Source organism: Rhagoletis zephyria, unplaced genomic scaffold (genome assembly GCF_001687245.7).
Source record: "Rhagoletis zephyria isolate East Lansing unplaced genomic scaffold, Rhagoletis_zephyria_1.1 Rzeph_scaffold_02322, whole genome shotgun sequence".
Lineage (NCBI taxonomy): Eukaryota > Metazoa > Arthropoda > Insecta > Diptera > Tephritidae > Rhagoletis > Rhagoletis zephyria.
Window position 1 is genome coordinate 61,694 of NW_016159406.1, and position 12,146 is coordinate 73,839.

At 35.4% G+C, this 12,146-nt stretch overlaps 2 protein-coding genes across 7 annotated transcripts in view; one reads left to right on the forward strand and one right to left on the reverse strand.

Moving 5' to 3' along the window:
* Nox (NADPH oxidase) overlaps nt 1-2,326 on the forward strand; it is a 29,917-nt gene extending 27,591 nt beyond the window's left edge. For 4 of the 6 annotated variants that reach the window (XM_017621026.1, XM_017621024.1, XM_017621029.1 and 1 more), the window contains 4 exons: nt 931-1,089; nt 1,183-1,499; nt 1,561-1,657; nt 1,733-1,930. In XM_017621026.1, coding sequence (XP_017476515.1) covers nt 931-1,089; nt 1,183-1,499; nt 1,561-1,657; nt 1,733-1,930 — 771 coding nt within the window. Of the gene's footprint in view, nt 1-930; nt 1,090-1,182; nt 1,500-1,560; nt 1,658-1,732 lie in introns of all 6 variants that reach the window. The other 2 variants (XM_017621028.1, XM_017621030.1) reach the window with 2 other exon arrangements.
* A 98-nt stretch (nt 2,327-2,424) lies between these two features.
* Nucleotides 2,425-7,059, reverse strand: LOC108366583 (inhibitor of Bruton tyrosine kinase). Its single transcript, XM_017621032.1, has 11 exons — nt 6,855-7,059; nt 6,703-6,771; nt 6,461-6,651; nt 6,089-6,303; nt 5,661-6,028; nt 5,476-5,603; nt 5,181-5,324; nt 4,517-5,124; nt 4,327-4,450; nt 3,563-4,265; nt 2,425-3,436 (listed from the first exon to the last, which is right to left on the reverse strand). Exons 1-11 carry the CDS (start codon nt 7,041-7,043, stop codon nt 2,483-2,485), a joined length of 3,693 nt encoding a protein of 1,230 aa, XP_017476521.1. The 5' UTR covers nt 7,044-7,059; the 3' UTR covers nt 2,425-2,482.
* Nucleotides 7,060-12,146: the final 5,087 nt, after the last annotated feature.

Genomic DNA, 12,146 nt, shown 5'->3' on the forward strand with positions numbered 1-12,146 from the left:
TTTTTTTTTTTTTTTTTTTTGTTTTGTAAACCGGCTGGCTCTGCAATTTACTTCCGAGTGAATTTCAACCCCTGCCAAATTGAATTCAGGGCGAATTGGTTGAAATTCATATACATAAATCTACTATCAAACTTTATACAGACCTTAAAAAAATTCAACAAATTTTCCTCAAAATTTTAATTTTTTCATTTTGATTTTCAGAATTGTTTTAAGTTTGCAAGTTACATGGCGCATGAAATTCTAGTAAAATAGGTGCAGTCTTAAGCGGCAAAAAACGCTTTGATTTTTAATATAGTTTTTTTTGCGGCTGTTTGCACTTTTTTCGTATAAACGTGGATTTCTTATGGAATAAAAAAATTAAAAAAAAAACTAAAGCCAGCTTTTATAAATTCCACTTCTTATATGAAGCCATGTCACGGCATACCCAAAAATTTTCTTTGAATTCAGTTTAAAAAGTTCAATATTTTGATGAAAATTTTTTTAAAATTCTGTATAAAGTTTGAAAGTTCAATTTATACATATACATAGTTTTGGACAATATGAACAATATTTTTACACAAAAATTTACTTGAAAAGCATTGCAAATATTTTTCGTAACTTTAAAAACCCGACATTACTTGGAAAGCTATTTAATAGTGTAGGAAAAAAATTTGGTATATAATTACGTGAACTATTATGTATATGTATGTATATATTTATTAAATACTAATTCTACTCTCTCAGCAAATACTAATATTTTTCAATATGGTGACACTACCTTGCAAACTAAGACAATTACTATTTCTAATTTATATTACACATTGTACTCATCTTTTCATAAATACATACATACATATCTACTATGTATCTACACAAAACATGCTAAATTTTTTAATTGGCTAGAAATGATAAAATAAATGCAAAAATCATGTTTCGAATTTTCACCAAAAGGATCCATCAGCACGCACTAAGGTTGGTCGTTTTCGCAGACCAACATTCTTGCGTTCCCTTTCGACATCCATCAAAAATCACGGTAGCCACGGCAGTCTTCCTCCACAAGGCAACACTAACTCTGGTAGCAAGGTTACACTAGATGCTGGCGTACTAGAGGTTTGGGAATTATACACTTCTTTATAAATATTTGTGAAATATGATTTTCAAACATTTATTGTCCAAATGCTTTTCTTTATTTCTTTCGCAAAGATTTTCATCGATGGCCCATATGGTGCACCATCGAGTCATATTTTTGGTGCTCAACACGCTGTACTCATCGGCACTGGTATCGGCGTCACACCGTTCGCTTCTATTTTGCAATCGATAATGCATCGTTACTGGAAGGCACGGCACACCTGTCCCCGCTGCCATTTTGAATGGGCTAGTGATATACCGAAAACGGTGATGAATTTGCGAAAAGTGGATTTCTTCTGGATCAACCGCGATCAGCGTTCATTCGAATGGTTTGTCAATTTGTTATCACAACTTGAAATTGAACAGGCCGAATTGGGTGGTCCAATGGAGAGGTATGTATTTTCGATTTTTCATACAAATGAATATAACGATTTCATTAAAATTATTATATAGATTTCTCGATATGCATATGTACATAACAAGTGCACTGCAGCGTACCGATATGAAGGCTGTCGGATTGCAGTTGGCTTTAGATTTATTGCATGAAAAGGTATTTGTTACATATACATACTTATGTGAATACTTTTCATTACTTTAGCTTCGACGTTACTTGATTGTTTTGTAGGGCAAGCGAGATCTCATTACTGGCCTCAAAACACGCACGAATGCAGGCCGTCCTAACTGGGATAAGGTATTCAAACAGCTGTTGGCACAGAAGAAAGGCAAAGTTACGGTTTTCTACTGCGGTCCGCCACAACTTGGCAAAACGTTACGTTATAAATGCGATCAGTATGGGTTTGCCTTCCGGAAGGAATGCTTTTAACTTAGAAAGGTCCCGTTATTTTTGGTTTATTATTGTTTCTTTTATTTAGTACATGTTTTTGTATTTGTTGTTTGTTTATAATTTTAATTTTAATATTAATATTCCCTTTAATATTTTGACAGCTACAATGGTTTTGGTTTAGCAATGTATTATCTGCTTAGTATTTAATTAGTCTTAAGTGCCTCATAATGGCATTTTGTTGTGTGTTTAAGAACTTTTTATGCTTGTATGTATATGCAAAATATATATTTGTTTAATTTAAATAGTTTTGCATTGTATTATTTATTATTGATGTACGTCCTACATACATATACCATATGTACTATTGTATTATTAAACACTTGCGGTCCAAAATCAAATTTATATACATACATAAATAAATTATAAAAAAAAATTTGTCATCTTATTACTTACTTTTTCTTAATAAAATTAAATCGGTATCCGAAGTCAATTCAGCCCAAAGGCTTCAAGTTATTTTTTTCTTACTTTCTGCCTACTTTTTACATACATCTGCCTGCAGTGACCCATTCATAAACACATTCTACCATCATTTCAATGCCGTTGCCAAACAGCGAAATTCATTGTCGTAGGCAATATCTTTCTTTCGATGGTTATTTCCTCATCAGTCACATTGTCAACATTGTAAAACTCACGTAACTCAGCTATTGCCAATTCCTCTATTTGTGTCAATGCCAACGACTTACTACGCATTCGCTCATAATAGTCGCGCTGCTTGCGTTCGTCGGCCAAAATTCGTGAAAAACTATTGTCTGTGTTATTCGTAGCGTTGCTACTACTACCACTATTAACGCCACTTCGCATCATATTTGCAAACGAACTCGGATCTTCACTACTCCCAGTGGGTGGAGACACCGAATACGAAGCATTCGGCGAAGCTTGTGGCAAAACTCCCCAGGCATTCGGCTGTGGTGTTGGCACAGTAACAGTTTTGCTGTCTGTTGTTGCTGGGGCACGCCATGTTGATTCCGAAGAGAGACGCTTTCGCTGTTTTTGCGAGAGTTTCTCTCGCGAAGGAGGTGTAAAGTCAGCTAAATTCAAACTGTAACCTTTAGCAGATCCCCTTGTACTATCGTCCGAGGGTGATAATTTTTCAGGGGTTTTGGTAGACTTTGTAACCGGCGTCATTGGCGTATTGTTATCAGCATTTTTTTTAGTTAAGGGCATAAGTTCAACCTTTGGTTTATCTTCGCCATTCAAAACTTCGTTTATTTTAAACGAACTATCGAGAGCTAGTCGTTTCTTTTGTTCTTTTTTATCGGCAACTTTCATCCAAGTACGTGCTTCTGCTTGCAGTTTTTCCGCAGCCTCTGCAGCTTCCTTCGTTACTTTCGATTGCCCGTCCTGAGCAATTTTTGAATTTCTTTCATTTATATTTATTGACTCCAGCATAGAGGATATCGCTTCTCGCTCATATTGCCGCTTGGCATTCATGTTATTTCTGTTTTCTTTTAACTTTAATTTCGCTGCTGCCTTCAATAGCGCTTCCTGAAAATATCAGTCGTGGAAGAAAGCATAAATACTTTGAATGAAATACTTCAAATTGTAACTAAATAATTAATAGTATTTTAAGTGATCTACTATTCATTAAAAATATACTATCATATAACTCACTTCGTCTTCATCCATTCGATAGCTTAGATCCACCCGAAAATCATCCACAAAGCTTAATAGCAACTCATCATCCACAGCATCTGAATCGCGGGTTATCATACGATAATCGAAGACGTCTTTAAACATTTTCCTATATTCCTCGTTTATACACTTCAACGCGTCTGGTTCACACATATCCAAACTTTTATAGTTTAAAATGCGTGCTAAATTCAAGCAAATAAATTGTAAGCAACCTTTTTTCAAAACATCACAATTGTACATGTGTGCAAAGACCAACATTTCTCCACATTTGCGTATAGTTATTTTGTCCAGTATTAAAATTTCACAAACTTTACGCAAACGTTCTATAAAGAATTGATCGCAGTAAACAATCATGTTATACAGAAAGGTTTCTGAGTAATTTTGTTTGCGGAAATGTTCTACATCAGCGCTGTATAAAAACTCCACAATAGGGCGCATATACTCTGGCGGTATTGTGCTTAAATTGATGGTGCTCTGTTCGGCCCAGGTGTGGGTGAACATCATACTGAAGTATTCCAGACGCGCTACTAGGATACATTTATGTGCTGGTATAATGGCATCACCTTCGGAAATGATGCGCACATCGTAAAGCTCCGGAAAGTCGCCATGATATAAACGATTAAAACGAAACTTTGATTTATCAGCAATTTGGGGCAAATAAAATGAAGACTGCTTTAAAAAGCTGTAAGTTGTAAATTTAAATATAAATGGATGCAATGAAAGTGTTAATTTGTGTGCATAACCTTTGCAAAAAACTGGCCAAATTTTGTATTTTAAACTTTTCTACGAATTCTAGGAAGAGCCGGCCCACATCGCCACGTTCGGCTGGGCAATCAGGGCCTAAGCTATGCTGAATGTTGTCCAAATCTGCAATTATCGAACATTACATGTAAACAATTATAAAATAAAGTCAAATGCATCTAGCTCATTTACCATCTTCATTTGGAAATTGATTAGTGTATATATGTTTTAGCATTAATTCGAACATCTTTCCAGTCATACGTTTGAGATTTAAGTAGATATGTTCGTCTTCATATGACTTTATAATGTCTCGTAAGCCAGGTGCTCGCGCATATATAAGGAACTTGTGCGCCGCGTAGGTCTCACTGTCAACATGAAACACTACGTCATGTACAGCATCAAATTCATCCATTTCATTGTAGAGTTTTTTAAAACTATATTCCTCTGGTGTCAAATTTGGCAGTTTAAAATATTTTACAGATGATTCCTGTAGTACAACGAATGAGGTAAAATCGTCATCACAGAATATGTCTACGGCTCTATCTATGCTAGAAAATCTTTGCAGTTCTATGCGAATCATGTGATCTTTGGAAATTTCTGTTCTATTCTGATCACAACTACTCCAAATGTTGGCCGTGGATGAAGGATGTTTTTGATTTTCGCTCTTTGTGATATAAGTCGGAACTGGCACTTGCTGACATTTGCCTTTAAATACATCTCCTTGCGACAGTATGAAGACTTGATTGGACTTATAAAATATTCTATCTATTTGTGAAATGCGAATATGCGAAAAACTACACCTACAAAGACAAGCAGATTTACCATTGCTCTTCAAACTCAACTCGACAATACAAACCTGTAAAATTGTTGGGTCATTTCATACCAAAGAAAAATTACATTGGTTTGAGTTAACATGAGCAATTTTAAAGCGGTAGCAGTCCCCTTGCCAGACTTAGATGTGTCACCACCAACAACTGAAATGCTTTTCACTGCTTCAAAACTGTAAAAGATATTTAAATAAAAAACAGAAACATAAGTAAAATATTCGTTTTAATATTCTTTAAGAATGGAATATTCTTTAAAAATAGTATGTATTACGCATATGAAAATAAAAACCAATAGATATTGATAGAGTTGAAAGATTGGCTTACTTTGGTGGTTTAATTGAGCGCATTTTGCCATTGAAGTACAATAAGATGTTGATATCTTTCGTATAAACGACAGTGGCCGAATTATTTCCTTCGACGAAATCGATAGTTGTTCTTGGCGGCAATTTTAACTATAATTTAGTGGATGCTTTAGATTTTGATTTTAATTGAAGTAAAAACGTACGTACTTGTTTTGGTAGCGGAACCGTTTTTTCACTACCATCTATACCCATTTGACCGTGATTTGTACCCCACATGTAAATACATTGTTCAGAGTATGCAATTGAGTGATAGTCTCTCGCAATTACGCGCATGAGACCTGCGACATTTAGATCTCGCAATGTTATTACTTCACGGAACACAGGCAATTTTTCACCAGCATCACGAACACCTAATTGTTTATCTTCATTTAAGCCGCATGCATAAACTGCGGAACGATTAGTTAGCAATAGTGAGTGTTTACGTGCCGCGCTTATGCATATTAATTTTTCTCCGGCGTTTTTTATAGGGACCTTAACTTTTTTTGGTGTAGCTAAACTGTGTTCGCCACCAATTCCTACAAAAAAACAAATGCACATTATCAATACAATGGACGTACTAGTTATATTACACGTACCTAAACGCCCGCCTTCGCCATGCCCTACCGCATAGAGCAATCCCTTTTTATCCAAAAAGAGACTGTGGTAGGCCCCTAGCGCTACAGATTCAATTGATATGTGTTCTTTTCGAAAAAAGTCTATCGATTGTGGTGTATCGGTGGGTTCAGCATTACCAGTTCCTAAGTTGTAGTTTTTATTCGTACCCCAACCCAAGATTTCATTGCTACTGGGCCTGGAATTGTAAATACATTTGAACATAGGTACACACATACATTTTTACATATTTTCAACGTGATAAAATTAACTAAAAATTAATGAATCCACTCAAATTATTAATCATGTTCAATTTGGCTTTGTGGCATCCACAGCTAAATATTAATTCAACTTACACATTTGCAAAAACGGAAAAATCACGCGCTCGACAGATATTCTGCAGAGCACAACGTGTGTCCTCATCCAGTAACTCCGTACTAGCACCATACCGTAAGAGCAAAACCGCGCAATCTATGCAGCCATAATAGATGGCACGATGAAGTGCACTAGAGCCAGACTCGTAATCACGACCATTTATAATCGCCCCCTGGAAAAACACAAAGTAGACCTAACACTATACATAAAGGAGCGAGTGTACCTGGTTAAGAAGCCATTCCAATATAGCATAACGATTCACTGAGGCAGCCAAATGCACGGCTGATCGACCCTATAAAATGCGTGCATACGTATGCATGTGTATGTAAATATTTGTGTATTAATAAACAATTCCTCAATGCAAAAAACAAATACCAGATCATCCACAATATCGGTGTAGTTGGCGCAGGTCTTTGCTATGAAAGCCCCAAGCTGTTCATCTCCAATTGAACGTTTTGTTAATGCTGCAGTAATGCAGTTTCCATGCTGAACCCAACGACATTTACGGGTACAATCGTACTCGTAATTTTTAGGGGTTGATGAGGATGTTTTGCCTGTCGCCATCGTTGCAGTCCAATTCGTTTCTTTTGCTCTAACAAGTTATAAACTGGAGTCGATGTCCCCTTTGTATTTCACAATCACACTTAATTTTACGGTGTATGCTTTTTTCACAATTTGCTAAAAATATAAATATTTGGAGAAATGCAGCTAGTAGTGATGGGCAAAAAATCACTATCGGCGACTTTTTCACAGCGATTTTCAAGTCACCGTTTATCACAGTGATTAAGAATATAAATCACCGTTTTCCTATTTTTCAAGCCAATATATGTTTCCAGTTTTGGCAGAGGTCGCTAAAGAAAAACTCAGTGCCATTTGCACATCTGTTCCGTGTGAGCGCATTTTCTCAAAGGCTGGGTTGATCGTAACAGATAGAAGATCTTGGTTGAGTCCAGCAAAAACGGAGATGCTTCTATTTTTAAATTCAAATTCAAAATACTCATCTATACAATAAATGTTTATATAACTTATATTTACATTTTCAGCAACACAGAAACTTGTCACTTTTTATTTAAAAATGTAATAATATGAAACTAATATACATTTAAAGCTTTACGAATTGCATTTTAATAACGGTATTATAAAATTATGGAGTGCTTATTGCGTTGGCTTTTTTCATGGCTGTATCAAGCTGTACTATCGAAAATTCACATAATTCTAAAATAGTGATTCGAATCACCGATTAAAGTCACAGCTTTCAGGAAATCACAGTAACAGTTTTCACAGTGATTGTAAAATCACCGTTTTGCCCATCTCTAGCAGCTAGGTGCTTGTAAATAAGTTGCCAAACGTCGAACTTCTTAGTTGGCGATAGGGTGTCACCAATTATGCAAATCAAGATTTTATTTTTAATGAATTGCGACATATATAAGGTTCTAAGAAAATTTGTGTTTCTTATAATTTTGTGATAAATACAAATTTTTCTAGCGTTCACTACTCTTCTTCTTCTTATTTGGCGCTGTAACCGCCTAAGCGATTTTGGCCGAGTCCAAAACAGCACGCCAGTCATTTCTCTTCTGTGCTAACTGACGCCAATTGAAAATGCCAAGTGAAGCCAAGTCCTTCTCCACCTGGTCTTTCCAACGCAGAGGAGGCCTCTCTCTTCTTATTGCGGCAAATACGTCTCGCTTCCTTCTTCAGTTCCCTATAGCGTTCACTAAATTATACTAAAAACTGCAAATCGCAAAAATGTTCATCAAACAAATTTTTTTCGGGTGGGCTTTAGATTGCTAACCCCGGAGTTCAGCATTAAGGAAAATATGGGAGGTATAACTGCAAAAAAATTATGTTCGGAAATCCCTCATCATAAATTTTTTTTGGAAAAAAAAATAATCAAGTGCACCTGAATTTGCAAACCTTTGCATACGTTTCCTTTCGAAACCAAGTCGATAAACTATTTGTTTTTCGCGACATCTGTAGGTCATTAGCGTTCAAATTTTAAAAATCACTTGGGGTGTTCACAGTTCGTTCCAAATTGTGTCTGAAAATGTAGACGTCTACATTTTGAGACATCTTTAGCATCAAACTGTGAGCACCCCTTTCTAGCAGTCGTCGCAAAATCGTCCCAAAACTTTGCTGGTGTTGCCAGACATTTCTTCTTTGCGTGCTTTTTTATATGTCGCCTTTCGATTTTGTTTCTGAAAAATTGTAATTATTTAACTTAATTACCAATTCCTAATATTTGTTATTTCTTTTCCTTGATTTGTTTCTTTTCATCAGAAATTGCGCTCAAATTAAATGCAAATACAGAAAACGTGCCCAATAAATAAAAAAAATGTGATTAGTATTGCCATAATGCAACCCTGCTGCGAGGTTGCAAAATGTAGACGCGTAAAAAACATACCTTTGAGTGTGACAAAATGTAGACGGCGTCGTTTTCCAATTTTGTATGGGAAACAACAACACCACAGGTTTTACGGTTAAAAAACGTCTTAAAATGTAGACGTCTACATTTTGAGACGCTATTTGGAACAAACTGTGAACACCCCAACTACCAGCAAAGAACATGTTTTACTTTTTAAATTTCTTTCTTTCTTTCTTGTTCTAGTTTTTCCTCTATTATATTTTAAATTTAGCTTTCCCATAAATATTAAAATTTTCTCAAACTGAAACAATTTACGTTCAAACCTGTAAACAAAACACTGAATAGTTGTACTTTGACACAGACGCATAAGCAAAGCTGATAGTTGAGTTAATTTGTGCGGCACCATCACCGTCAGCTTGTACATGTGACTTACTTCATACAAATACACCGATTCAACTTTTTTGACAACTGCCGGTGGTGGTGACGGTGACGCAATGGACGTTATGTACTTTCGCTTTTATATGTAGCTGATTAACTCCCACTACTCATTTTCAGATCATACCTTCAATCTGCACTTGAAATGCCAATATTACCTATTTAAATATGAGATATGAATCCCCGTATTGGTACCAAACAACCAAGATTGATGGGTAGGTTGTTTAATCAATCCCACCAAAAAAACAAGAAGCCGTTCAGCACAAAATGTAAATAAACCAACAAATCCAACTTCAATTTCTAGGAACAAGCAGCAGTGCTGCCAATTGTTTGGCATTAAGCTGATCTGAAATCCAACGAAAGCTAAACGGCATTTAAACAACAATCCAAAATTACACTTAACTGCCGTTTAAATAATCATTTCAAATTGGACCTAAGCTTCTCAGGTTTTCAGCACCCTTCTCAGCTGCAAGCAGTGTATGGTGGCATAAGCTTCGTAACCAACATTTTTCCCTTTCAATTTAGTAATTAGTAATTGAACCACCCTAATTGTGCATTTTAAATTGTGCTCGAACATATGGCAGCACTATACAGCATTAGTGTTGCTTCTTTACAATAATCCTCCCACTTGAAATTATTTTATTGAAATATTTTGAGTAAGGGTTTGTTAATATTGACGCTTTTGAAGTAAATTAAAAATGTGCACATTTAAATGTATAAACTAATTCACTTGAATTAACTTACCTAACCTTATATTTGCATACGCCATTTTCTTGTTGATTGGCAGGCTAAAATTTTAAAGAAGCAACACTGCAGAATGGTATTTTTCACTAGACAAAAAGAGCGAGACAAATCAATGTTTTGTCGTTTGTGTTGAAGAAAGGAAGTGCTAGTGTTTAAATGCGTGACGATTTATGTATTTATTAAATTAAATTAAAATAAAACAAGTTAATAAAAAGCCAGTGAAAATAAGCTAGAAGTGTCTTTAATATAAAAAGGAAACGTTCACCAAAAGAACGCGGAATCTTCGTGATTTATACACATTTTATGGTTTTTTTTTAACGCCGAGTGCCAAGTAATCGGTCGCAGACGTACCAGACAAAAAATCCGAGCAGATCGTAACAGAACCGAAAAATTGATCTTTAAATTTTTGTGCAACTAAAATACAAGTGGATACAGTTCACAATTTAACATCGAAACACCAAACTATATCCTCAACGTGAATATCTATCACCAAAAAACACAAGCTGAGTTTTGTTTTTGTGTTATTGCAGAAGCAGCGACATCGGCAACGAAAAAGTGCCTCCAAATAGCACTACATTACAAGAATTAAATAGCAGAGAACATGGCGAGTGAGTATACAGCCGGTATAATCTTTAAAAACATTTTCATACATTTTCCACAAAATTGGAAACGCGTAGAGCTATATATAGTATTTCTATCAGCATGCTTGATAAATTCACTGACTATGAGGATATGCATTAGGAGTATTTGGCTGAAGCGGCTTGCATATCGTTGGTTGCTGCTATTGAGTATGTCCATGCTTTTTGAATCGAGGAGCATGCCAACATGTTTATCTTACACAAAAATAAACAAAAAAAATAAACAATTTCAGCAGGCATTGTTTATTTTGTATACCTACATACGAGGGTAGCCAACTTATTTTTGAAAATTCCCCGATTTAGACTATGAAATTCCCCGTTTTTGCCCAAAATTTAGTAAAATCCCTTTCATAGAAATCTTCTGATTAAAAAAAAAAATTTTTTTTTTTTTGGGAAAAAATGCAGTTGGGCTCCAAATCTCAAAAAAAAAAAAAAATATTGGAATCGATAGAGATGATTGAGCTCAGTATAGCGGTATACTTCTTTTTTTGGGCAAACAACAACAACAAAAATTATCAAAGGTTAAAGTTCAAAATAAGCAATTTTTGAAATCAAGATTTCTTAAAAACTGATAGATGGATCTTGAAAATTTTGATCTCATTTAATAGGAAATTTCCTTTAATTTGGTATACGTACTTAATATATATGTTGTATAGTTCTTACAAAAATTGAATCAATGTAAAATAATTATAAAAAAACACCATTTGCAGAGAACACCTTTCTGCGTAGGAGGCCTCCGGCCGCACTTAGGTATTATAACCCTCACAACGTAGAATTCTCTTTCTGTGTTGCGAAGAAAAGGCACTGAACACCTTTTGCAGAGAACACCTTTCTGCGTAGGAGGCCTCCGGCCGCACTTAGGTATTATAACCCTCACAACGTAGAATTCTCTTTCTGTGTTGCGAAGAAAAGGCACTGAACACCTTTTGCAGAGAACACCTTTCTGCATAGGCGGACTTCGGCCGCACTTAGGGATTATAACCCTCACAATGCAGAATTCTCTTGTAGTTGTGTTANTGTAGCTCTCGTTTTTTAAGAAAAAATGGTATGTAGTGCTAACTTGACACCATACACCTAGTCGATAGAATTGAGATATCCAATATGTTACTATGCCATTAATTGTAGCTTTTAACTTTAAAATTTGTTGTGGAAAGAAAAAATTTGTAGCTGTCGTTTTTCTGGAAAAAATTGAGTTGACCCTTTTTCGAACAAAATTTAGTATGTAGTGCTAACTTGACACCATGCTAGGGCTACCAGATATCTCTGTTGCCAAACCGGGACACTTTAGGGAGGGCCTCTCGCTCCCTTCTCTTTCATTTGGACGTGCGAAAGGTGTAGTGAAACTTTATTTTGACATACAAAAACAAAAACATAAAAACATGAGATCACGAGATAATTACACCGTACGCCAACAAAACAAAACAACTTATCACAACTAAAGCACAGAGAATTTTTCACAATGCATGAACCTTCTTTTATTCTTTATAA

Excerpts from the sequence above, each read along its gene's own strand:
- LOC108366583 (XM_017621032.1), bottom strand. The coding sequence starts at position 7,043 with ATGGCGACAGGCAAAACATCCTCATCAACCCCTAAAAATTACGAGTAC. Across the intron at positions 6,304-6,460 it reads TTTTCCGTTTTTGCAAATGT|GCCCAGTAGCAATGAAATCT; the intron begins GTAAGTTGAATT and ends TTACAATTCCAG. Across the intron at positions 4,451-4,516 it reads TCAATTTCCAAATGAAGATG|ATTTGGACAACATTCAGCAT; the intron begins GTAAATGAGCTA and ends CGATAATTGCAG.